We start from the raw sequence: 26,555 nt of genomic DNA, 5'->3' as shown, positions 1-26,555 counted from the left end.
TATTTGTCAGGTGGCAGAGTTCCAGCGTCTCTTAACGGAGGTGCCCCCCGGCAGCCGTCTGCTCCTGTCCTGGCTGGTCACTCACATGGACCATGTTATCACAAGAGAGACCGACACCAAGATGAATATCCAGAATATATCCATCGTACTCAACCCCACTGTACAGGTAATAAGAATGATTTGTATTTGTAGAGTGCTTTTTTTTTTTTTTCATACAGGAATCCCATAGATCTGTTCAGGGGAGGGAGGGAGAGAAGGGTCCTCAGTGAAATCCTGGCCCAGTTCTTTAGAGCTAATGCATTCCCAACAGGGTACGATGTTGGTTGCTCCACTTACACTGAACTAGCAGACTTCATTATCACCCTTACAAACTACTTGACTTTAGCTCAGAGGGTTAATACTGCGCCAGTGCAATTAATATGCAAGTGACCTATATCCTCCTCTCTAGTCTTCTGTCTGTCCCGTCTGTCTTTTTGACCCCCTGTCCTCTTTCCTCCAGATTGGTAACAGGGTCCTGTACATGTTCTTCACCCACGTGAGAGAGCTGTTTGGGGACGTGTTTCTGAGGCCCGTATCCCGTCCCCTCCGCTGGTCCAATGCTGCCACCATGCCGGCCCTGCCAGAGACACAGGACAGCATCAAGGAGGAGATACGACGACAGGTTGGGATGGTTTGAACAGATATTTGCAGTACAACTAGTCACTGAGGCAGTTAGCCTAGTGGCAGCGTAGCCTAGTGGTTAGAGCATTGGACTAGTAACCGGAAGGTTGCGAGTTCAAACCCCCGAGCTGACAAGGTACAAATCTGTCGTTCTGCCCCTGAACAGGCAGTTAACCCACTGTTCCCAGGCCGTCATTGAAAATAAGAATGTGTTCTTAACTGACTTACCTGGTTAAATAAAGGTAAAATGTAAAAAAAAATAAAAAATAAGGGGCAGTAGATGGTATCTAGGACACTGAGGCAGTTTTTAAGGGGCTGTAGATGGTATCTAGGACACTGAGGCAGTTTTTAAGGGGCAGTAGATGGTATCTAGGACACTGAGGCAGTTTTTAAGGGGCAGTAGATGGTATCTAGGACACTGAGGCAGTTTTTAAGGGGCTGTAGATGGTATCTAGGACACTGAGGCAGTTTTTAAGGGGCTGTAGATGGTATCTAGGACACTGAGGCAGTTTTTAAGGGGCAGTAGATGGTATCTAGGACACTGAGGCAGTTTTTAAGGGGCTGTAGATGGTATCTAGGACACTGAGGCAGTTTTTAAGGGGCTGTAGATGGTATCTAAGACACTGAGGCAGTTTTTAAGGGGCAGTAGATGGTATCTAGGACACTGAGGCAGTTTTTAAGGGGCTGTAGATGGTATCTAGGACACTGAGGCAGTTTTTAAGGGGCTGTAGATGGTATCTAGGACACTGATGCTGCTCCAGTAAAAAGCTATTGCTATGGTTTGGTTATTTGGTCCATCATAATAAACAATCTCAGTGGGAACACACCGTATCAGAATTTGTGGACACTAATCATTGTCTGGGTCTGTACGATCTCCAGTGTCTCAATAGGACTTCCTGTGACTTCCTGTTTATCTCTGTATTAAAAGGTAGCCTAGTCGTTCCCCCTCCTCGCCACGATGTACAGCACATCAATGGAGTTGAGCGGAGACGTGGGAGGACTGAACCTCCGACTCCATCCAGGCTGTGAATTGTTAAACCCGTAGCTTGTACCTACGTTGGTCTTCTGTAGCTTCGTACCTACGTTGGTCTTCTGTAGCTTCGTACCTACGTTGGTCTTCTGTAGCTTCGTACCTGCGTTGGTCTTCTGTAGCTTCGTACCTGCGTTGGTCTTCTGTAGCTTCGTACCTACGTTGGTCTTCTGTAGCTTCGTACCTACGTTGGTCTTCTGTAGCTTCGTACCTACGTTGGTCTTCTGTAGCTTCGTACCTACGTTGGTCTTCTGTAGCTTCGTACCTACGTTGGTCTTCTGTAGCTTCGTACCTACGTTGGTCTTCTGTAGCTTCGTACCTACGTTGGTATTCTGTAGCTTCGTACCTACGTTGGTATTCTGTAGCTTCGTACCTACGTTGGTATTCTGTAGCTTCGTACCTACGTTGGTATTCTGTAGCTTCGTACCTACGTTGGTATTCTGTAGCTTCGTACCTACGTTGGTATTCTGTAGCTTCGTACCTACGTTGGTATTCTGTAGCTTCGTACCTACGTTGGTATTCTGTAGCTTCGTACCTACGTTGGTATTCTGTAGCTTCGTACCTACGTTGGTATTCTGTAGCTTCGTACCTACGTTGGTATTCTGTAGCTTCGTACCTACGTTGGTATTCTGTAGCTTCGTACCTACGTTGGTATTCTGTAGCTTCGTACCTACGTTGGTATTCTGTAGCTTCGTACCTACGTTGGTATTCTGTAGCTTCGTACCTACGTTGGTATTCTGTAGCTTCGTACCTACGTTGGTATTCTGTAGCTTCGTACCTACGTTGGTATTCTGTAGCTTCGTACCTACGTTGGTATTCTGTAGCTTCGTACCTACGTTGGTATTCTGTAGCTTCGTACCTACGTTGGTATTCTGTAGCTTCGTACCTACGTTGGTATTCTGTAGCTTCGTACCGTTCTTTGTTTACTGAAATCCATACTTAAAAAAAAAAAAACTAAACTTTTTGTTCAAATACATTTCTCTTTCTGTGGGTCTAACCCCCCCCCCCAAAAAGGTACACCCTTCTCCTCACAGCTACCCGTGTCTCTATACCAGGCGGTGTCACAGAAAGGCCCGGAAAAATTGTCAAAAAGACCACATCCACCCAAGCCATAGACTGTCCACTCTACTACCGTACGGCAAGCGGTACCAGAGCACCAAGTCTGGGACCAAAAGGAACCTGAACAGCTTCTAGCCCCACAAGCCATCAGACTGCTGAAACAGTTAATCAAAATGGCTACCCAGACGACTGCATTGTCCCTTTTTATTACCACGGACTCGTACGTCGACTCTATGTCCACTCACTGGAGTCGACCCAAATACATACTGACACTCCCAACACACGCTGCTGCTATTATCTATCTTGATTATCTAGTCACCAATACCCCTACCAACATGTACATATTACCTCAACGACCTCGTACCCCTGCACATTCACTCTGTACAGGTACTCTTTGTATATAGCCTCGTTATTGCTAGAGTGATTGTGAAGCAACACACTACTGTTATTCCTCTCACTATTATTCTTATTATTCATTATTATTTATTATTATTCATAATGATTTATTATTCACTATTATTCATGATTCATTATTTATTATTCATTATTTATTATTCATTATTATTATTATTTATTATTCATTATTAGTATTATTTATTATTCATTATTTATTATTCATTATTATCATTATTCATTATTTATTATTCATTATTATTATTATTTATTATTCATTATTAGTATTATTTTTCATTGATTTATTATTTATTATTCATTATTATTTATTATTATTATATGAACAAGTAACTCATTTTAATTTACACAAATGTTGGCTTTTAAATTTAATACTTGATGTTTTTCCATAAAATAAAATAATCAATTTAGAAGAATATTACCAATATCACTACTGGCTATAACTACTGGCCATAACTACTGGCTATAACTACTGGCCATAACTACTGGCTATAACTACTGACCACTACTACTGGCTATAACTACTGGCCACTACTACTGGCTATAACTACTGACCACTACTACTGGCTATAACTACTGGCCACTACTACTGGCCATAACTACTGGCTATAACTACTGACCACTACTACTGGCTATAACTACTGACCACTACTACTGGCTATAACTACTGGCCACTACTACTGGCTATAACTACTGACCACTACTACTGGCTATAACTACTGACCACTACTACTGGCTATACCTACTGACCACTACTACTGGCTATAACTACTGGCCACTACTACTGGCTATACCTACTGGCCACTACTACTGGCTATACCTACTGACCACTACTACTGGCTATACCTACTGACCACTACTACTGGCTATACCTACTGACCACTACTACTGGCTATACCTACTGACCACTACTACTGGCTATACCTACTGACCACTACTACTGGCTATACCTACTGACCACTACTACTGGCTATAACTACTACTGGCTATACCTACTGACCACTACTACTGGCTATACCTACTGACCACTACTACTGGCTATACCTACTGACCACTACTACTGGCTATACCTACTGACCACTACTACTGGCTATACCTACTGACCACTACTACTGGCTATAACTACTGGCCACTACTACTGGCTATACCTACTGGCCACTACTACTGGCTATAACTACTGACCACTACTACTGGCTATAACTACTGACCACAACTACTGGCTATAACTACTGGCCACTACTACTGGCTATACCTACTGGCCAATACTACTGGCTATAACTACTGACCACTACTACTGACCACTACTACTGGCTATAACTACTGACCACTACTACTGGCTATAACTACTGACCACTACTACTGACCACTACTACTGGCTATAACTACTGGCTATAACTACTGGCTATAACTACTGACCACTACTACTGGCTATAACTACTGACCACTACTACTGGCTATACCTACTGACCACTACTACTGGCCACTACTACTGGCTATAACTACTGACCACTACTACTGGCTATAACTACTGACCACTACTACTGGCCACTACTACTGGCTATAACTACTGGCCACTACTACTGGCTATAACTACTGACCACTACTACTGGCTATACCTACTGACCACTACTACTGGCTATACCTACTGACCACTACTACTGGCTATACCTACTGACCACTACTACTGGCTATAACTACTACTGGCTATACCTACTGACCACTACTACTGGCTATACCTACTGACCACTACTACTGGCTATACCTACTGACCACTACTACTGGCTATACCTACTGACCACTACTACTGGCTATACCTACTGACCACTACTACTGGCTATACCTACTGACCACTACTACTGGCTATACCTACTGACCACTACTACTGGCTATAACTACTGGCCACTACTACTGGCTATACCTACTGACCACTACTATTGGCTATAACTACTGACCACTACTACTGGCTATAACTACTGACCACAAATACTGGCTATAACTACTGGCCACTACTACTGGCTATACCTACTGGCCACTACTACTGGCTATAACTACTGACCACTACTACTGACCACTACTACTGGCTATAACTACTGACCACTACTACTGGCTATAACTACTGACCACTACTACTGGCTATAACTACTGGCTATAACTACTGACCACTACTACTGGCTATAACTACTGACCACTACTACTCGCTATACCTACTGACCACTACTACTGGCTATACCTACTGACCACTACTACTGGCTATACCTACTGACCACTACTACTGACCACTACTACTGGCTATAACTACTGGCTATAACTACTGGCTATAACTACTGACCACTACTACTGGCTATAACTACTGGCCACTACTACTGGCTATAACTACTGGCCACTACTACTGGCTATAACTACTGGCCACTACTACTGGCTATAACTACTGGCCACTACTACTGGCTATAACTACTGACCACTACTACTGGCTATAACTACTGACCACTACTACTGGCTATAACTACTGGCCACTACTACTGGCTATAACTACTGGCCACTACTACTGGCTATAACTACTGGCCACTACTACTGGCTATAACTACTGACCACTACTACTGGCTATACCTACTGACCACTACTACTGGCTATAACTACTGGCCACTACTACTGGCTATACCTACTGACCACTACTACTGGCTATAACTACTGACCACTACTACTGGCTATACCTACTGACCACTACTACTGGCTATACCTACTGACCACTACTACTGGCTATACCTACTGACCACTACTACTGGCTATAACTACTACTGGCTATACCTACTGACCACTACTACTGGCTATACCTACTGACCACTACTACTGGCTATACCTACTGACCACTACTACTGGCTATACCTACTGACCACTACTACTGGCTATACCTACTGACCACTACTACTGGCTATACCTACTGACCACTACTACTGGCTATAACTACTGGCCACTACTACTGGCTATACCTACTGACCACTACTACTGGCTATAACTACTGACCACTACTACTGGCTATAACTACTGACCACAACTACTGGCTATAACTACTGGCCACTACTACTGGCTATACCTACTGGCCAATACTACTGGCTATAACTACTGACCACTACTACTGACCACTACTACTGGCTATAACTACTGACCACTACTACTGGCTATAACTACTGACCACTACTACTGGCTATAACTACTGGCTATAACTACTGGCTATAACTACTACTGGCTATACCTACTGACCACTACTACTGGCTATACCTACTGACCACTACTACTGGCTATACCTACTGACCACTACTACTGGCTATACCTACTGACCACTACTACTGGCTATAACTACTGACCACTACTACTGACCACTACTACTGGCTATACCTACTGACCACTACTACTGGCCACTACTACTGGCTATAACTACTGACCACTACTACTGGCTATAACTACTGACCACTACTACTGGCTATACCTACTGACCACTACTACTGGCCACTACTACTGGCTATACCTACTGACCACTACTACTGGCTATACCTACTGACCACTACTACTGGCTATACCTACTGACCACTACTACTGGGTATACCTACTGACCACTACTACTGGCTATACCTACTGACCACTACTACTGGCTATACCTACTGACCACTACTACTGGCTATACCTACTGACCACTACTACTGGCTATACCTACTGACCACTACTACTGGCTATACCTACTGACCACTACTACTGGCTATAACTACTGACCACTACTACTGACCACTACTACTGGCTATAACTACTGACCACTACTACTGGCTATACCTACTGACCACTACTACTGGCTATAACTACTGACCACTACTACTGGCTATAACTACTGACCACTACTACTGGCTATACCTACTGACCACTACTACTGGCTATACCTACTGACCACTACTACTGGCTATACCTACTGACCACTACTACTGGCTATAACTACTGACCACTACTACTGACCACTACTACTGGCTATACCTACTGACCACTACTACTGGCTATAACTACTGACCACTACTACTGGCTATAACTACTGACCACTACTACTGGCTATAACTACTGACCACTACTACTGGCTATAACTACTGACCACTACTACTGGCTATACCTACTGACCACTACTACTGGCTATACCTACTGACCACTACTACTGGCTATAACTACTGACCACTACTACTGACCACTACTACTGACCACTACTACTGGCTATACCTACTGACCACTACTACTGGCTATAACTACTGACCACTACTACTAGCTATAACTACTGACCACTACTACTGGCTATACCTACTGACCACTACTACTGGCTATAACTACTGACCACTACTACTGGCCACTACTACTGACCACTACTACTGGCTATACCTACTGACCACTACTACTGGCTATAACTACTGGCCACTACTACTGACCACTACTACTGGCTATACCTACTGACCACTACTACTGGCTATAACTACTGACCACTACTACTGGCTATAACTACTGACCACTACTACTGGCTATAACTACTGACCACTACTACTGGCTATAACTACTGACCACTACTACTGGCTATACCTACTGACCACTACTACTGGCTATACCTACTGACCACTACTACTGGCTATACCTACTGACCACTACTACTGGCTATACCTACTGACCACTACTACAGGCTATAACTACTGACCACTACTACTGGCTATAACTACTGGCCACTACTACTGGCTATAACTACTGACCACTACTACTGGCTATAACTACTGGCCACTACTACTGGCTATACCTACTGACCACTACTACTGGCTATACCTACTGACCACTACTACTGGCTATAACTACTACTGGCTATACCTACTGACCACTACTACTGGCTATACCTACTGACCACTACTACTGGCTATACCTACTGACCACTACTACTGGCTATAACTACTGACCACTACTACTGGGTATACCTACTGACCACTACTACTGGCTATACCTACTGACCACTACTACTGGCTATACCTACTGACCACTACTACTGGCTATAACTACTGACCACTACTACTGGCTATACCTACTGACCACTACTACTGGCTATAACCTACTGACCACTACTACTGGCTATAACTACTGACCACTACTACTGACCACTACTACTGGCTATAACTACTGACCACTACTACTGGCTATACCTACTGACCACTACTACTGGCTATAACTACTGACCACTACTACTGGCTATAACTACTGACCACTACTACTGGCTATAACTACTGACCACTACTACTGGCTATAACTACTGACCACTACTACTGGCTATACCTACTGACCACTACTACTGGCTATACCTACTGACCACTACTACTGGCTATACCTACTGACCACTACTACTGGCTATACCTACTGACCACTACTACTGGCTATAACTACTGGCTATACCTACTGACCACTACTACTGGCTATACCTACTGACCACTACTACTGGCTATAACTACTGACCACTACTACTGGCTATAACTACTGACCACTACTACTGGCTATAACTACTGACCACTACTACTGGCTATAACTACTGACCACTACTACTGGCTATACCTACTGACCACTACTACTGGCTATACCTACTGACCACTACTACTGGCTATAACTACTGACCACTACTACTGGCTATACCTACTGACCACTACTACTGGCTATACCTACTGACCACTACTACTGGCTATAACTACTGACCACTACTACTGGCTATAACTACTGACCACTACTACTGGCTATAACTACTGACCACTACTACTGGCTATAACTACTGACCACTACTACTGGCTATACCTACTGACCACTACTACTGGCTATACCTACTGACCACTACTACTGGCTATACCTACTGACCACTACTACTGGCTATACCTACTGACCACTACTACTGGCTATACCTACTGACCACTACTACTGGCTATACCTACTGACCACTACTACTGGCTATACCTACTGACCACTACTACTGGCTATACTACTGACCACTACTACTGGCTATACCTACTGACCACTACTACTGGCTATAACTACTGACCACTACTACTGGCTATAACTACTGACCACTACTACTGGCTATACCTACTGACCACTACTACTGGCTATAACTACTGACCACTACTACTGGCTATACCTACTGACCACTACTACTGGCTATACCTACTGACCACTACTACTGGCTATACCTACTGACCACTACTACTGGCTATACCTACTGGCCACTACTACTGGCTATAACTACTGGCCTACTACTACTGGCTATACCTACTGACCACTACTACTGGCTATAACTACTGACCACTACTACTGGCTATACCTACTGACCACTACTACTGGCTATACCTACTGACCACTACTACTGGCTATAACTACTGACCACTACTACTGGCTATAACTACTGACCACTACTACTGGCTATAACTACTGACCACTACTACTGGCTATAACTACTGACCACTACTACTGGCTATAACTACTGACCACTACTACTGGCTATACCTACTGACCACTACTACTGGCTATACCTACTGACCACTACTACTGGCTATACCTACTGACCACTACTACTGGCTATACCTACTGACCACTACTACTGGCTATAACTACTGACCACTACTACTGGCTATAACTACTGACCACTACTACTGGCTATACCTACTGACCACTACTACTGGCTATAACTACTGACCACTACTACTGGCTATACCTACTGACCACTACTACTGGCTATACCTACTGACTACTACTACTGGCTATACCTACTGACCACTACTACTGACCACTACTACTGGCTATACCTACTGACCACTACTACTGGCTATACCTACTGACCACTACTACTGGCTATAACTACCTGCTATAACTACTGACCACTACTACTGACCACTACTACTGGCTATAACTACTGACCACTACTACTGGCTATACCTACTGACCACTACTACTGGCTATACCTACTGACCACTACTACTGGCTATACCTACTGACCACTACTACTGGCTATAACTACTGACCACTACTACTGACCACTACTACTGGCTATACCTACTGACCACTACTACTGGCTATAACTACTGACCACTACTACTGACCACTACTACTGGCTATACCTACTGACCACTACTACTGGCTATAACTACTGACCACTACTACTGGCTATAACTACTGACCACTACTACTGGCTATACCTACTGACCACTACTACTGGCTATACCTACTGACCACTACTACTGGCTATACCTACTGACCACTACTACTGGCTATAACTACTGACCACTACTACTGGCTATACCTACTGACCACTACTACTGGCTATACCTACTGACCACTACTACTGGCTATACCTACTGACCACTACTACTGGCTATACCTACTGACCACTACTACTGGCTATACCTACTGACCACTACTACTGGCTATACCTACTGACCACTACTACTGGCTATAACTACTGGCTATAACTACTACTGGCTATACCTACTGACCACTACTACTGGCTATACCTACTGACCACTACTACTGGCTATACCTACTGACCACTACTACTGGCTATACCTACTGACCACTACTACTGGCTATACCTACTGACCACTACTACTGGCTATAACTACTGAACACTACTACTGGCTATAACTACTGAACACTACTACTGGCTATAACTACTGAACACTACTACTGGCTATAACTACTGACCACTACTACTGGCTATAACTACTGACCACTACTACTGGCTATAACTACTGACCACTACTACTGGCTATAACTACTGGCGATAACTACTGACCACTACTACTGGCTATAACTACTGACCACTACTACTGGCTATAACTACTGACCACTACTACTGGCTATACCTACTGGCCAATACTACTGGCTATACCTACTGACCACTACTACTGGCTATAACTACTGGCTATAACTAATGACCCATACTACTGGCTATAACTACTGACCACTACTACTGACCACTACTACTGGCTATAACTACTGACCACTACTACTGGCCACTACTACTGACCACTACTACTGGCTATAACTACTGGCTATAACTACTGACCACTACTACTGGCTATAACTACTGACCACTACTACTGACCACTACTACTGGCTATAACTACTGGCCACTACTACTGACCACTACTACTGGCTATAACTACTGACCATTACTACTGGCTATAACTACTGGCTATAACTACTGGCTATAACTACTGACCACTACTACTGACCACTACTACTGACCACACACCATGTTTGAGCTGCTGCCGTGTTGTGTTGTTGTCTTAGGTCTCTCTTTATGTTGTGGTGTCTTTTGTTGAGATGTGCGATTTAAATTAGTATTTTTTTTTATCCCAGCTCCCATCCCCATAGGTCTTTTGCCTCTTGCTAGGCCATCATTGTTGCTAATAATTTGTTCCTAATTGACTTGCCTGGTTAAATAAAATAAAAAAATCAACCACCCGACTTTCCTCGTATCGACTGACAGTGACTTGATGCAGTCGGAGGTATACACTCAGCCCACGGTCGTCGTAACCGCAACCCCACCGAGATTTAAACTAGAATATATCAAAGATATAAACGAATTAAATTCATAAAAGATCCTAGATATTTAAACTCAGGTTTAGTTTCATGTAAAGTGTTTCATAAAAGATCCTAGATATTTAAACTCAGGTTTAGTTTCATGTAAAGTGTTTCATAAAAGATCCTAGATATTTAAACTCAGGTTTAGTTTCATGTAAAGTGTTTCATAAAAGATCCTAGATATTTAAACTCAGGTTTAGTTTCATGTAAAGTGTTTCATAAAAGATCCTAGATATTTAAACTCAGGTTTAGTTTCATGTAAAGTGTTTCATAAAAGATCCTAGATATTTAAACTCAGGTTTAGGTTCATGTAAAGTGTTTCATAAAAGATCCTAGATATTTAAACTCAGGTTTAGGTTCATGTAAAGTGTTTCATAAAAGATCCTAGATATTTAAACTCAGGTTTAGGTTAATGTAAAGTGTTTCATAAAAGATCCTAGATATTTAAACTCAGGTTTAGTTTCATGTAAAGTGTTTCATAAAAGATCCTAGATATTTAAACTCAGGTTTAGTTTCATGTAAAGTGTTTCATAAAAGATCCTAGATATTTAAACTCAGGTTTAGTTTCATGTAAAGTGTTTCATAAAAGATCCTAGATATTTAAACTCAGGTTTAGTTTCATGTAAAGTGTTTCATAAAAGATCCTAGAAATTTTCCAGATGCACAAAAAAGCTAATTACTCAAAACATTTTGTGCTCAAATTTTATCACCCCTGTTAGTGAACATTTCTCCTTTTGCCAAGATATGCCACAGCTGTCAGGTGGATGAATTATCATGAAAGCTTATTTAAACAGCATGATCATGCCACTGGTGTAGCACTCTAAAATGTGCAGTTCTGTCATACAATGTGAGAGGTATTGACATGTTGAATGCACCGAGCTGTGTGTAAACGACTGGCACACAGCTCAGACACCCATGCATACGCCACAAGACATGCCACCAGAGGTCTCTTCAGTCCCCAAGTCCAGAACAGACTATGGGAGGTGCACAGTACGACAGAGCTATGACTACATGGAACTCTATTCCACAGTACTACATAGAGCCCTGACTACATGGAACTCTATTCCACAGTACTACATAGAGCCATGACTACATGGAACTCTATTCCACAGTACTACATAGAGCCGTGACTACATGGAACTCTATTCCACAGTACTACATAGAGCCGTGACTACATGGAACTCTATTCCACAGTACTACATAGAGCCATGACTACATGGAACTCTATTCCACAGTACTACATAGAGCCATGACTACATGGAACTCTATTCCACAGTACTACATAGAGCCCTGACTACATGGAACTCTATTCCACAGTACTACATAGAGACATGACTACATGGAACTCTATTCCACAGTACTACATAGAGCCATGACTACATGGAACTCTATTCCACAGTACTACATAGAGCCATGACTACATGGAACTCTATTCCACAGTACTACATAGAGCCATGACTACATGGAACTCTATTCCACAGTACTACATAGAGACATGACTACATGGAACTCTATTCCACAGTACTACATAGAGACATGACTACATGGAACTCTATTCCACAGTACTACATAGAGACATGACTACATGGAACTCTATTCCACAGTACTACATAGAGCCATGACTACATGGAACTCTATTCCACAGTACTACATAGAGCCATGACTACATGGAACTCTATTCCACAGTACTACATAGAGCCATGACTACATGGAACTCTATTCCACAGTACTACATAGAGCCATGACTACATGGAACTCTATTCCACAGTACTACATAGAGCCATGACTACATGGAACTCTATTCCACAGTACTACATAGAGCCATGACTACATGGAACTCTATTCCACAGTACTACATAGAGCCATGACTACATGGAACTCTATTCCACAGTACTACATAGAGCCATGACTACATGGAACTCTATTCCACAGTACTACATAGAGCCGTGACTACATGGAACTCTATTCCACAGTACTACATAGAGCCGTGACTACATGGAACTCTATTCCACAGTACTACATAGAGCCCTGACTACATGGAACTCTATTCCACAGTACTACATAGAGCCGTGACTACATGGAACTCTATTCCACAGTACTACATAGAGCCGTGACTACATGGAACTCTATTCCACAGTACTACATAGAGCCCTGACTACATGGAACTCTATTCCACAGTACTACATAGAGACATGACTACATGGAACTCTATTCCACAGTACTACATAGAGCCATGACTACATGGAACTCTATTCCACAGTACTACATAGAGCCATGACTACATGGAACTCTATTCCACAGTACTACATAGAGCCATGACTACATGGAACTCTATTCCACAGTACTACATAGAGCCATGACTACATGGAACTCTATTCCACAGTACTACATAGAGCCATGACTACATGGAACTCTATTCCACAGTACTACATAGAGCCATGACTACATGGAACTCTATTCCACAGTACTACATAGAGCCATGACTACATGGAACTCTATTCCACAGTACTACATAGAGCCATGACTACATGGAACTCTATTCCACAGTACTACATAGAGCCGTGACTACATGGAACTCTATTCCACAGTACTACATAGAGCCCTGACTACATGGAACTCTATTCCACAGTACTACATAGAGCCCTGACTACATGGAACTCTATTCCACAGTACTACATAGAGCCGTGACTACATGGAACTCTATTCCACAGTACTACATAGAGCCCTGACTACATGGAACTCTATTCCACAGTACTACATAGAGCCATGACTACATGGAACTCTATTCCACAGTACTACATAGAGCCATGACTACATGGAACTCTATTCCACAGTACTACATAGAGCCATGACTACATGGAACTCTATTCCACAGTACTACATAGAGCCATGACTACATGGAACTCTATTCCACATCAGGTAACTGATTCAAGCAGTAGAATCAGATTAAAAAAACAGATGAAAATACACCTTATGGAACAGCGGGGACTGTGAAGAGAGACATACACACGATAACATATGCACTGTACATACACATGGATTTAGTACTGTAGATATGTGGTAGTGGTGGAGTAGGGGCCCGAGGGCACACAGTGTGTTGTGAAATCTGTGGATCCCAGGAAAAGTAGCTGCTGCCTTGACAGGAACTAATGGGGATCCATAATAAACCCCAGGAAGAGTAGCTGCTGCCTTGACAGGAACTAATGGGGATCCATAATAAACTCCAGGAAGAGTAGCTGCTGCCTTGGCAGGAACTAATGGGGATCCATAATAAACTCCAGGAAGAGTAGCTGCTGCCTTGGCAGGAACTAATGGAGATCCATAATAAACCCCAGGAAGAGTAGCTGCTGCCTTGGCAGGAACTAATGGGGATCCATAATAAACCCCAGGAAGAGTAGCTGCTGCCTTGGCAACAGGAACTAATGGAGATCCATAATAAACCCCAGGAAGAGTAGCTGCTGCCTTGACAGGAACTAATGGGGATCCATAATAAACTCCAGGAAGAGTAGCTGCTTCCTTGGCAGGAACTAATGGGGATCCATAATAAACCCCAGGAAGAGTAGCTGCTGCCTTTACAGGAACTAGTGGGGATCCATAATAAACTCCAGGAAGAGTAGCTGCTGCCTTGGCAGGAACTAATGGGGATCCATAATAAACTCCAGGAAGAGTAGCTGCTGCCTTGGCAGGAACTAATGGGGATCCCTAATAAACCCCAGGAAGAGTAGCTGCTGCCTTGGCAGGAACTAGTGGGGATCCATAATAAACCCCAGGAAGAGTAGCTGCTGCCTTGGCAGGAACTAATGGGGATCCATAATAAATACAAATGCCACAAATGTCTCAAGTGGCTTGCTGACTACCGGAATCCACATGTGGGATCGTCTGAGGAGTAATTCTGTCTGTAATAAAGCCCTTTTGTGGGAAAACAAATTCTGATTGGCTGGGCCTGGCTCCTTAGTGGATAGGACTATGTCATCCCCAGCCCACCCATGACTCCCCCCCCCTGAGAGGTCGTGTGAAATCCATAAATTATGGCCTAATTTATTATATATATATTTTAAATTGACTTGATTTCCTTCTAAAAACTGTAACTCTTTGAAATTGTTGCATGTTGTGTTCTTATTTTTGTTCAGTGTAACATATTGTATAGTTAATATTAAAGGTTACTATAATTCTGTATGATAATGTCCCTCCCCCTAGGAGTTCCTGCTGAACTGCCTTCACAGAGACCTCCAGGCTGGGGTGAAGGATCTGTCTAAAGAAGAGAGGCTCTGGGAGGTCCAACGAATCCTCACCGCTTTAAAACGCAAACTACGGGAGGCGAAGAGACAGGCAAGGACACACACACACACACAACATACAGAGTATTCGGAAAATAGATTCAGATTTCTTCCTTTATCCACATTTTGTTACGTTACAGCCTCATTCTAAAATGGATTATATAAAAGATGTTCCTCATCAATCTACACACAATACCCCATAATGACATCACAATCCCCCATGATGACATCAGAACAGCCCATAATGACATCACAATACCCCGTAATGACAAAGCGAAACCAGTTTATTTTTATTTTTTTTAATGGAAAAAATTATAATTCTTGAGACATTTTTACAACTTGATTGAAGTCCACCTGTGGTAAATTCAATTGATTGGACATGATTTGGAAAGAGACACACCTGTCTATATGACGTCAGAGCAAAAACCAAGCCATGAGGTCGAAGGAATTGTCCGTAGAGCTCCGAGACAGGATTGCGTTGAGGCACACCGTAACAAAAAGTGGAAAAAGTCAAGGGGTCTGAATACTTTCTGAATGCTCTGTAGATGTATATACGGCTCAAAACACATGATTTATGTTTTAGCTGTTGCAGAAGCATTAGTTACTCTTCCTGGGGTCCGAACACTACAAGGACAACAATACAAAATTAAACTCAGATCACTACTACTAGAGAACAATACGACTGTTTTTAAAAACAATTATGATAATTAGAAAGAGAAAATAAAAGACATAAATATCCAGTGTATATAGCCATGTTATTTTTTTACTGTTATTCACTGTCATTATTAAATTGTATTTCATTCTTTAACTCTGCATTGTTGGAAAAGGACCCGTCAGTCAGCATTTCACTGTTATTCTACACTTGTTGTCTACAAAGCATGTGACAAATAAGATTTGGATTTTGATTTAAAGGTCAGCTGATTTTTAGTGTGCTGTGATAAGATATTGTGTAAAATAATGAATTTGAATAATTGATCTGCACCAAGTTGGTTAGCCTGCCAGACAGTTTTAGAGGAACGATTGAATTCCATTCAAACAAAGCAGCCAATCCACAGGCAGACAGACTCTGGCTGACGTCAGTTGATGGTAGGACTTCCAATTGGAAATGTAGCAAGTACTGCTGTTGGATTATTTGTCATTTTATAGTCTGTTTTACATATATTTTAGAGGCTATTTATACAGAACACTGGTACAAAACTTTTATAAACTCTAGAATTAATTGACAACATTTTAGGTTGACAATAATTCACATGACTTTTATTTTCCTACATATATCCAGTCATATGACCAGGGTTAGAGGTTCTATTCATTCTATTTACCAGGGTTAGAGGTTCTATTCATTCTATTTACCAGGGTTAGAGGTTCTATTCATTCTATTTACCAGGGTTAGAGGTTCTATTCATTCTATTTACCAGGGTTAGAGGTTCTATTCATTCTATTTACCAGGGTTACAGGTTCTATTCATTCTATTTACCAGGGTTACAGGTTCTATTCATTCTATTTACCAGGGTTACAGGTTCTATTCATTCTATTTACCAGGGTTACAGGTTCTATTCATTCTATTTACCAGGGTTACAGGTTCTATTCATTCTATTTACCAGGGTTACAGGTTCTATTCATTCTATTTACCAGGGTTACAGGTTCTATTCATTCTATTTACCAGGGTTACAGGTTCTATTCATTCTATTTACCAGGGTTACAGGTTCTATTCATTCTATTTACCAGGGTTACAGGTTCTATTCATTCTATTTACCAGGGTTACAGGTTCTATTCATTCTATTTACCAGGGTTACAGGTTCTATTCATTCTATTTACCAGGGTTACAGGTTCTATTCATTCTATTTACCAGGGTTACAGGTTCTATTCATTCTATTTACCAGGGTTACAGGTTCTATTCATTCTATTTACCAGGGTTACGGGTTCTATTCATTCTATTTACCAGGGTTACAGGTTCTATTCATTCTATTTACCAGGGTTACAGGTTCTATTCATTCTATTTACCAGGGTCACAGGTTCTATTCATTCTATTTACCAGGGTTACAGGTTCTATTCATTCTATTTACCAGGGTTACAGGTTCTATTCATTCTATTTACCAGGGTTACAGGTTCTATTCATTCTATTTACCAGGGTTACAGGTTCTATTCATTCTATTTACCAGGGTTACAGGTTCTATTCATTCTATTTACCAGGGTTACAGGTTCTATTCATTCTATTTACCAGGGTCACAGGTTCTATTCATTCTATTTACCAGGGTCACAGGTTCTATTCATTCTATTTACCAGGGTTACAGGTTCTATTCATTCTATTTACCAGGGTTACAGGTTCTATTCATTCTATTTACCAGGGTTACAGGTTCTATTCATTCTATTTACCAGGGTTACAGGTTCTATTCATTCTATTTACCAGGGTTACAGGTTCTATTCATTCTATTTACCAGGGTTACAGGTTCTATTCATTCTATTTACCAGGGTTACAGGTTCTATTCATTCTATTTACCAGGGTTACAGGTTCTATTCATTCTATTTACCAGGGTTTCATTTCATTCATTTCATTCTATTTACCAGTCATATGACCAGGGTTAGAAGTTCCAAGCCTGTTCTATTCATTATATTTCTGTGTGCTGCATGGTGAATGCCGTTGTCTAGGCAACCAAAGACTGCTTGTATCAGCAAGAAGCAACAAAGTTTAATCAATGTTAAGAGTCTGTGCTACAGCAGAAACTCAACCTGCCTTCCAGTCTTCAGTTTGTTTATTAGTTTCCAAAATGACGGTTATTTCTTCCATACCCGTCGGTTACACGGTTATGCAGTAATTGTACCAGCCCTAGTGGGTACCTCCCAGGAGTGTTAGAGATCCGGTCTCTCTAACGTGTGTGTGTGTGTGTGTGTGTCTCCAGGAGTGTGAGACTAAGATAGCCCAGGAGATAGCCAGTCTCTCTAAAGAAGATGTTTCTAAAGAAGAGATGACTGAGAATGAAGAAGAGGTGGTCAACATACTGCTGGCACAGGTAACACACACGGTAACACACACACACACACGGTAACACACACACACACGGTAACACACGAACATGGACATTATGGAGTGGAAATTATCTGCGGATTTATGCTGAACAGTGCTTTTTTTATCCCCTCCCTGCCTCCCCTCCCTCTCTCCCTCCCCTCTCTCTCCTGTCTCTCCCTCTCTCTCCCCTCCCTGCCTCCCCCTCCCCTCCATCCCTCCCTACAGGAGAATGAGATCCTGACAGAGCAGGAGGAGCTGATATCTCTGGAGCAGGTGTTGAGGAGACAGATCGCTACAGAGAAGGAGGAGATCGAGAGACTGAGGGCCGAGATCGCTGACATACAGAGGTCAGAACTCTGACTGACGTGACCGGTTAGAGGTCGCAGCTCTGACTGACGTGACCGGCTAGAGGTCGCAGCTCTGACTGACGTGACCGGCTAGAGGTCGCAGCTCTGACTGACGTGACCGGCTAGAGGTCGCAGCTCTGACTGACGTGACCGGCTAGAGGTCGCAGCTCTGACTGACGTGACCGGCTAGAGGTCGCAGCTCTGACTGACGTGACCGGCTAGAGGTCGCAGCTCTGACTGACGTGACCGGCTAGAGGTCGCAGCTCTGACTGACGTGACCGGCTAGAGGTCGCAGCTCTGACTGACGTGACCGGCTAGAGGTCGCAGCTCTGACTGACGTGACCGGCTAGAGGTCGCAGCTCTGACTGACGTGACCGGCTAGAGGTCGCAGCTCTGACTGACGTGACCGGCTAGAGGTCGCAGCTCTGACTGACGTGACCGGCTAGAGGTCGCAGCTCTGACTGACGTGAGACCAACACTTTACAAGTGTTGATATTTTTATAAAGTGTAGATTTTACAATCTTGAGTCGGCTCAGCCAATCCCACAGCCAATCCTGCAGCACTATTTTATCTCTGGCTAGTCTCATCTCTACTTACGGGAGGCAGGTAGCCTAGGGTTAGAGTGGGGAGGCAGGTAGCCTAGGGTTAGAGTGGGGAGGCAGGTAGCCTAGGGTTAGAGTGGGGAGGCAGGTAGCCTAGGGTTAGAGTGTTGGACTAGTAACCAGCAGGTAGCCTAGTGGTTAGAGTGGGGAGGCAGGTAGCCTAGGGTTAGAGTGTTGGACTAGTAACCAGCAGGTAGCCTAGTGGTTAGAGTGGGGAGGCAGGTAGCCTAGGGTTAGAGTGTTGGACTAGTAACCAGCAGGTAGCCTAGTGGTTAGAGTGGGGAGGCAGGTAGCCTAGTGGTTAGAGTGTTGGACTAGTAACCAGCAGGTAGCCTAGTGGTTAGAGTGTTGGGCCAGTAACCAGCAGGTAGCCTAGTGGTTAGAGTGTTGGGCCAGTAACCAGCAGGTAGCCTAGTGGTTAGAGTGTTGGACTAGTAACCAGCAGGTAGCCTAGTGGTTAGAGTGGAGGGGCGGCAGGTAGCCTAGTGGTTAGAGTGTTGGGTCAGTAACCAGCAGGTATCCTAGTGGTTAGAGTGTTGGACTAGTAACCAGCAGGTAGCCTAGTGGTTAGAGTGTTGGACTAGTAACCAGCAGGTAGCCTAGTGGTTAGAGTGTTGGACTAGTAACCAGCAGGTAGCCTAGTGGTTAGAGTGTTGGACTAGTAACCAGCAGGTAGCCTAGTGGTTAGAGTGTTGGGCCAGTAACCAGCAGGTAGCCTAGTGGTTAGAGTGTTGGACTAGTAACCAGCAGGTAGCCTAGTGGTTAGAGTGTTGGACTAGTAACCAGCAGGTAGCCTAGTGGTTAGAGTGTTGGACTAGTAACCAGCAGGTAGCCTAGTGGTTAGAGTGTTGGACTAGTAACCAGCAGGTAGCCTAGTGGTTAGAGTGTTGGGCCAGTAACCAGCAGGTAGCCTAGTGGTTAGAGTGTTGGACTAGTAACCAGCAGGTAGCCTAGTGGTTAGAGTGTTGGACTAGTAACCAGCAGGTAGCCTAGTGGTTAGAGTGGAGGGGCGGCAGGTAGCCTAGTGGTTAGAGTGTTGGACTAGTAACCAGCAGGTAGCCTAGTGGTTAGAGTGTTGGACTAGTAACCAGCAGGTAGCCTAGTGGTTAGAGTGTTGGACTAGTAACCAGCAGGTAGCCTAGTGGTTAGAGTGTTGGACTAGTAACCAGCAGGTAGCCTAGTGGTTAGAGTGTTGGACTAGTAACCAGCAGGTAGCCTAGTGGTTAGAGTGGAGGGGCGGCAGGTAGCCTAGTGGTTAGAGTGTTGGGTCAGTAACCAGCAGGTATCCTAGTGGTTAGAGTGTTGGACTAGTAACCAGCAGGTAGCCTAGTGGTTAGAGTGTTGGACTAGTAACCAGCAGGTAGCCTAGTGGTTAGAGTGGAGGGGCGGCAGGTAGCCTAGTGGTTAGAGTGTTGGGTCAGTAACCAGCAGGTATCCTAGTGGTTAGAGTGTTGGACTAGTAACCAGCAGGTAGCCTAGTGGTTAGAGTGTTGGACTAGTAACCAGCAGGTAGCCTAGTGGTTAGAGTGTTGGACTAGTAACCAGCAGGTAGCCTAGTGGTTAGAGTGTTGGACTAGTAACCAGCAGGTAGCCTAGTGGTTAGAGTGTTGGGCCAGTAACCAGCAGGTAGCCTAGTGGTTAGAGTGTTGGACTAGTAACCAGCAGGTAGCCTAGTGGTTAGAGTGTTGGACTAGTAACCAGCAGGTAGCCTAGTGGTTAGAGTGTTGGGCCAGTAACCAGCAGGTAGCCTAGTGGTTAGAGTGTTGGACTAGTAACCAGCAGGTAGCCTAGTGGTTAGAGTGGAGGGGCGGCAGGTAGCCTAGTGGTTAGAGTGTTGGACTAGTAACCAGCAGGTAGCCTAGTGGTTAGAGTGTTGGACTAGTAACCAGCAGGTAGCCTAGTGGTTAGAGTGTTGGGCCAGTAACCAGCAGGTAGCCTAGTGGTTAGAGTGTTGGACTAGTAACCAGCAGGTAGCCTAGTGGTTAGAGTGGAGGGGCGGCAGGTAGCCTAGTGGTTAGAGTGTTGGACTAGTAACCAGCAGATAGCCTAGTGGTTAGAGTGTTGGACTAGTAACCAGCAGGTAGCCTAGTGGTTAGAGTGTTGGACTAGTAACCAGCAGGTAGCCTAGTGGTTAGAGTGTTGGACTAGTAACCAGCAGGTAGCCTAGTGGTTAGAGTGTTGGACTAGTAACCAGCAGGTAGCCTAGTGGTTAGAGTGGAGGGGCGGCAGGTAGCCTAGTGGTTAGAGTGTTGGGTCAGTAACCAGCAGGTATCCTAGTGGTTAGAGTGTTGGACTAGTAACCAGCAGGTAGCCTAGTGGTTAGAGTGTTGGACTAGTAACCAGCAGGTAGCCTAGTGGTTAGAGTGTTGGACTAGTAACCAGCAGGTAGCCTAGTGGTTAGAGTGTTGGACTAGTAACCAGCAGGTAGCCTAGTGGTTAGAGTGTTGGGCCAGTAACCAGCAGGTAGCCTAGTGGTTAGTGTTGGGCCAGTAACCAGCAGGTAGCCTAGTGGTTAGTGTTGGGCCAGTAACCAGCAGGTAGCCTAGTGGTTAGAGTGTTGGACTAGTAACCAGCAGGTAGCCTAGTGGTTAGAGGGGGGAGGCAGGTAGCCTAGTGGTTAGAGTGTTGGACTAGTAACCGAAAGGTTGCTACATCGAATCCCGGAGCTGACAAGGTACAAATCTATCCTTCTGCCCCTGAACAGGCAGCTAACCCACTGTTCCTAGACCAGTTAACCCACTGTTCCTAGACCAGTTAACCCACTGTTCCTAGACCAGTTAACCCACTGTTCCTAGGCAGTCATTGAAAATAAGAATTTGTTCTTAACTAACTTGCCTAGTTAAATAAAGGTTAAATAAATACAAATGTCTACTGTTAGACAAATCCCAGAACTTGAACAAACATCGTGAGTGTGTATTTTTTAAATGTTTTTTAAAACTTTATTTAACGAGGCAAGTCAGTTAAGAACAAATTCTTATTTTCAATGACGGCCTAGGAACAGTGGGTTAACTGCCTGTTCAGGGGCAGAACGACAGATTTGTACCTTGTCAGCTCGGGGATTTGAACTTGCAACTCAATATTAGGAAGGCGTTCTTAATATTTTGTCCACTGGTGAATATAAGTTAAGCTCTCCTCTCCTTGTGTCTATAGTCGTCAACAGGGTCGCAGTGAGACAGAGGAGTACTCTTCAGACAGCGAGAGTGAGAGCGAAGACGAGGAGGAACTACAGATGATCCTGGAAGAGCTGCACAAACAGAACGAAGAACTGGAGGTGAGAGACGGAGGGAGAAGAGAGAGGGGGATGTCTGAGCTCTGATATACTTAGTGCTTTTATTCTGCGTCATCTAGTTTTGCTTCTTGTTGTTGTCTCTCTCTCCTGTCTGTCTGTCTCCTCTCTGTCTGTCTGTCTGTCTTTCTGTCTGTCTCTCTTTCTCTCTCTCTCTCTCTGTCCGTCTGAACTGTCTCTCCTTGTGTCTCCATCTCGCCATTCTCCAGAACAAGAACACCCACTTCAACCAGGCCATCCACGAGGAGCAGGAAGCCATCTTGGAACTGCGCGTTCAGCTCCGCCTCCTCCAGACCCACAAGCTACAGGAGCTGACAGCCCCACCTCCAGCAGAACAGGCTCCGCCCATACAGCCCAGCCCCGAGGCGAGGAGCGAGGAGCAGACCAAACGTTCCGTAGCTGCCGTGGTTTCCCCTGCAACAGCAGAGCCAGTGGTGGTCGAAGCTAAGAACGGGAAAGCTACCACCACCAAGGATCCCCCTAAACCTTCCCCTAGTAAAGATAGGAGGGAGACCAACCTGTGAGCTCCTCTCCAGCTCTACACATCCCTCTCCATCTCTCCCTGGCCTCTATCCATCTCTCCCTGGTCTCTATTCATCTCTCCCTGGTCTCTCTCCCTGGTCTCTCTCCATCTCTCCCTGGCCTCTATCCATCTCTCCCTGGCCTCTATCCATCTCTCCCTGGTCTCTCTCCCTCTCTCCCTGGTCTCTCTCCATCTCTCCCTGGTCTCTCTCCATCTCTCCCTGGTCTCTCTCCATCTCCCTGGCCTCTATCCATCTCTCCCTGGTCTCTATCCATCTCTCCCTGGCCTCTATTCATCTCTCCCTGGCCTCTATTCATCTCTCCATCTCTCCCTGGTCTCTATCCATCTCTCCTGGACTCTATTCATCCCTCTCCCCCTCTTTCCCTGGGATCCATCCATCTCTCCCCTTCTCCCTGGCCAAACGAGGAGGAGAGGAGGAGGTAGGAGAGGAGGAGTGAGGCTACTAATGAAGGACGAGGTAGGCTCCAGGTCCTATATTCACAAAGCGTCTCACAGTAGGAGTGCTGATCTCAGATCAGATCCTCTCTGTCCATGTAGTTCTTATTCACAACAATCTAAAAGGCTACACTGATCCTAGATCAGCACTCATACTATAAATGATAGAAAAGCATCTTAGATGACAGCTTTTTAATATGGCCCATGTTAAAATAACAACATTAAAAACAACTCCACTTAATGCTTGGCTTTACCAATCCTGCACCAATCCTGCACCAATCCTGCACCAATCCTGCACCAATCCTGCACCAATCCTGTACCAATCCTGCACCAATCCTGCACCAATCCTGCACCAATCCTGCACCAATCCTTTACCAGTCCTGCACCAGTCCTGCACCAATCATGAATGGAATGGATCCTCTGTGCCATAATAACTGAGAGAGAGAGAGACACACGGGTCTGTTGGGTCGATAGAACCACTAAAGACAACATTAAAGAGAGATGTCAAACTTTTTTTTTTTTACAACTTCATATTCATCATCTCCATCACCACCTCAACATCAACGTGTGAGAAAATGTCGCGTTTCTATTGTTGTTGTTGTTGTTGTAGTAAACAATATAATTACGAGCGTTGCCAATGACATGCAAGGGCTCCTCCATAATTGTTTAAAATCACATGATGCACACTGATGATGTCATTGGAAACACTTGTCTTCTTCTTCTTCTTTTTTAAAGAAAGGCTTCATTTACACACATGTTGATGTTGGTGCTGCATGATGAATATAAATATTTGGAAACATTAATACATTTTATTTATTTATTATTTTTATTTTTTATTTAACTGACTTGCCTAGTTAAATAAAGGTTAAGAACAAATTCTTATTTACAAAATGACGGCCTAGGAACGGTGGGTTAACTGCCTTGTTCAGGGGCAGAACGATAGATTTTTTACCTTGTCAGCTCGGAGGATTCCATCTTGCAACCTTCCGGTTACTGGCCCAATGCTCTAACCACTAGGCTTACCCTGCCGATTAGTGTATCTATCTATTATATATTTACATAATACTCTGGTAGATATTGGTGATTGGTCTATCTATATATTTACATAATACGCTGGTAGATATTGGGAGAAGACTAATCCTTGCTAATAGAATATGTTTAAATGTACCTACCTGATGTCATTTATTCAGTAATATAATATATAGGAGATGATGGTAAGCTGAAGAAGCAGCACGAACATGTCAACTTTACTGAGCACTGCTGTGCCTGTTAATACAAACCTGTTGAATGATCCACAGAACACATTCAGAACCCAAAGAGATAAGCATTACGAAATGCTTATGTAGTGCTTATGAATGTTTTATGGATGGGTTATGAATGTGTTATGAAGTCCTTATGTTGGTAGTACCCTTCAAGTAAAATGTTGCTTGCCTTTTTCCATATTCATAATTTACATCTCTTATTGACAGAGGGTCAGAAGGACTGGGTTGTGTTCATTTGGGCACCAAACGGAAGAAAACAAATTTGAAAACTGGGTGGCACTAACTTGTTCAATGAGAAATGCACATTTTTTTCTCTTTCCGTTGCAAAACGTTTTTTTTTTCTTCATTCTGTGCCCTAATAAACAAGAGCTTGTTATAAGTGGGCGCAAGTCAACATTATAAGTCAGTCATTACAGAATACATTGTCTATGACCATTGGAACAATGGAAACATGCTACTTTACCTGTCGTTGTCAATTTGTGATGGGTGAAAGCGAAGGACATTAAGACGGCACAGCAGGATGTACATTATTGTAAAATGTAAAGCATACTGTATTTTCAACTCTTATGTTGTTTTTCGGCATTTTTAATTTTTTGGTGTTGACGTAAGTAATGATCTGAATTATCTGAAGGAAGTATGACCGCGCTCTGTTCTACTGCGTTGGAACGTGTTGGTCTGAGAAAATCCTGTTGCCGGGGAAATGTGATTTTTAGAAATGTTATCGTTTATTAACGAATCTGTTACGATTGAAATGGATATGACTCGTAACTGTGGTTTCATCTTCGCCATAAGGTTATTTTCATATTGTTAAAGGCTTTCGTAGCTTCCAATGCCAGTTGAAAAATAAAGGTGTAGAACTGAACATTATGCTTCCTTATTGGTCATATTTTCTTGTTGTTATTTATTTATGTATAAACACCAGTAAAACTACCCCAAGGTTGTCGTGTTAATCAATGAATGAATCAAATTTGGATTTATATAGCTGTTTTAACATTTGTCAGGACGTGTTATATAGA

At 43.5% G+C, this 26,555-nt stretch overlaps 1 protein-coding gene across 1 annotated transcript in view; it reads left to right on the top strand.

The window, feature by feature from the left end:
* ralbp1 (ralA binding protein 1) overlaps window positions 1-26,401 on the top strand; it is a 37,614-nt gene extending 11,213 nt beyond the window's left edge. The window contains exons 7-13 of the mRNA XM_031810173.1: window positions 11-166; window positions 500-661; window positions 15,980-16,111; window positions 18,957-19,067; window positions 19,289-19,410; window positions 23,163-23,283; window positions 23,508-26,401. Of these exons, the coding sequence (XP_031666033.1) occupies window positions 11-166; window positions 500-661; window positions 15,980-16,111; window positions 18,957-19,067; window positions 19,289-19,410; window positions 23,163-23,283; window positions 23,508-23,822 (1,119 nt within the window). The 3' untranslated portion in view covers window positions 23,823-26,401. The remainder of the gene's footprint in view (window positions 1-10; window positions 167-499; window positions 662-15,979; window positions 16,112-18,956; window positions 19,068-19,288; window positions 19,411-23,162; window positions 23,284-23,507) is intronic.
* The last annotated feature ends 154 nt before the right edge of the window (window positions 26,402-26,555 follow it).

This window comes from Oncorhynchus kisutch, linkage group LG30 (assembly GCF_002021735.2).
Source record: "Oncorhynchus kisutch isolate 150728-3 linkage group LG30, Okis_V2, whole genome shotgun sequence".
Lineage (NCBI taxonomy): Eukaryota > Metazoa > Chordata > Actinopteri > Salmoniformes > Salmonidae > Oncorhynchus > Oncorhynchus kisutch.
This window is presented reverse-complemented; position numbering and strand designations above follow the sequence as displayed.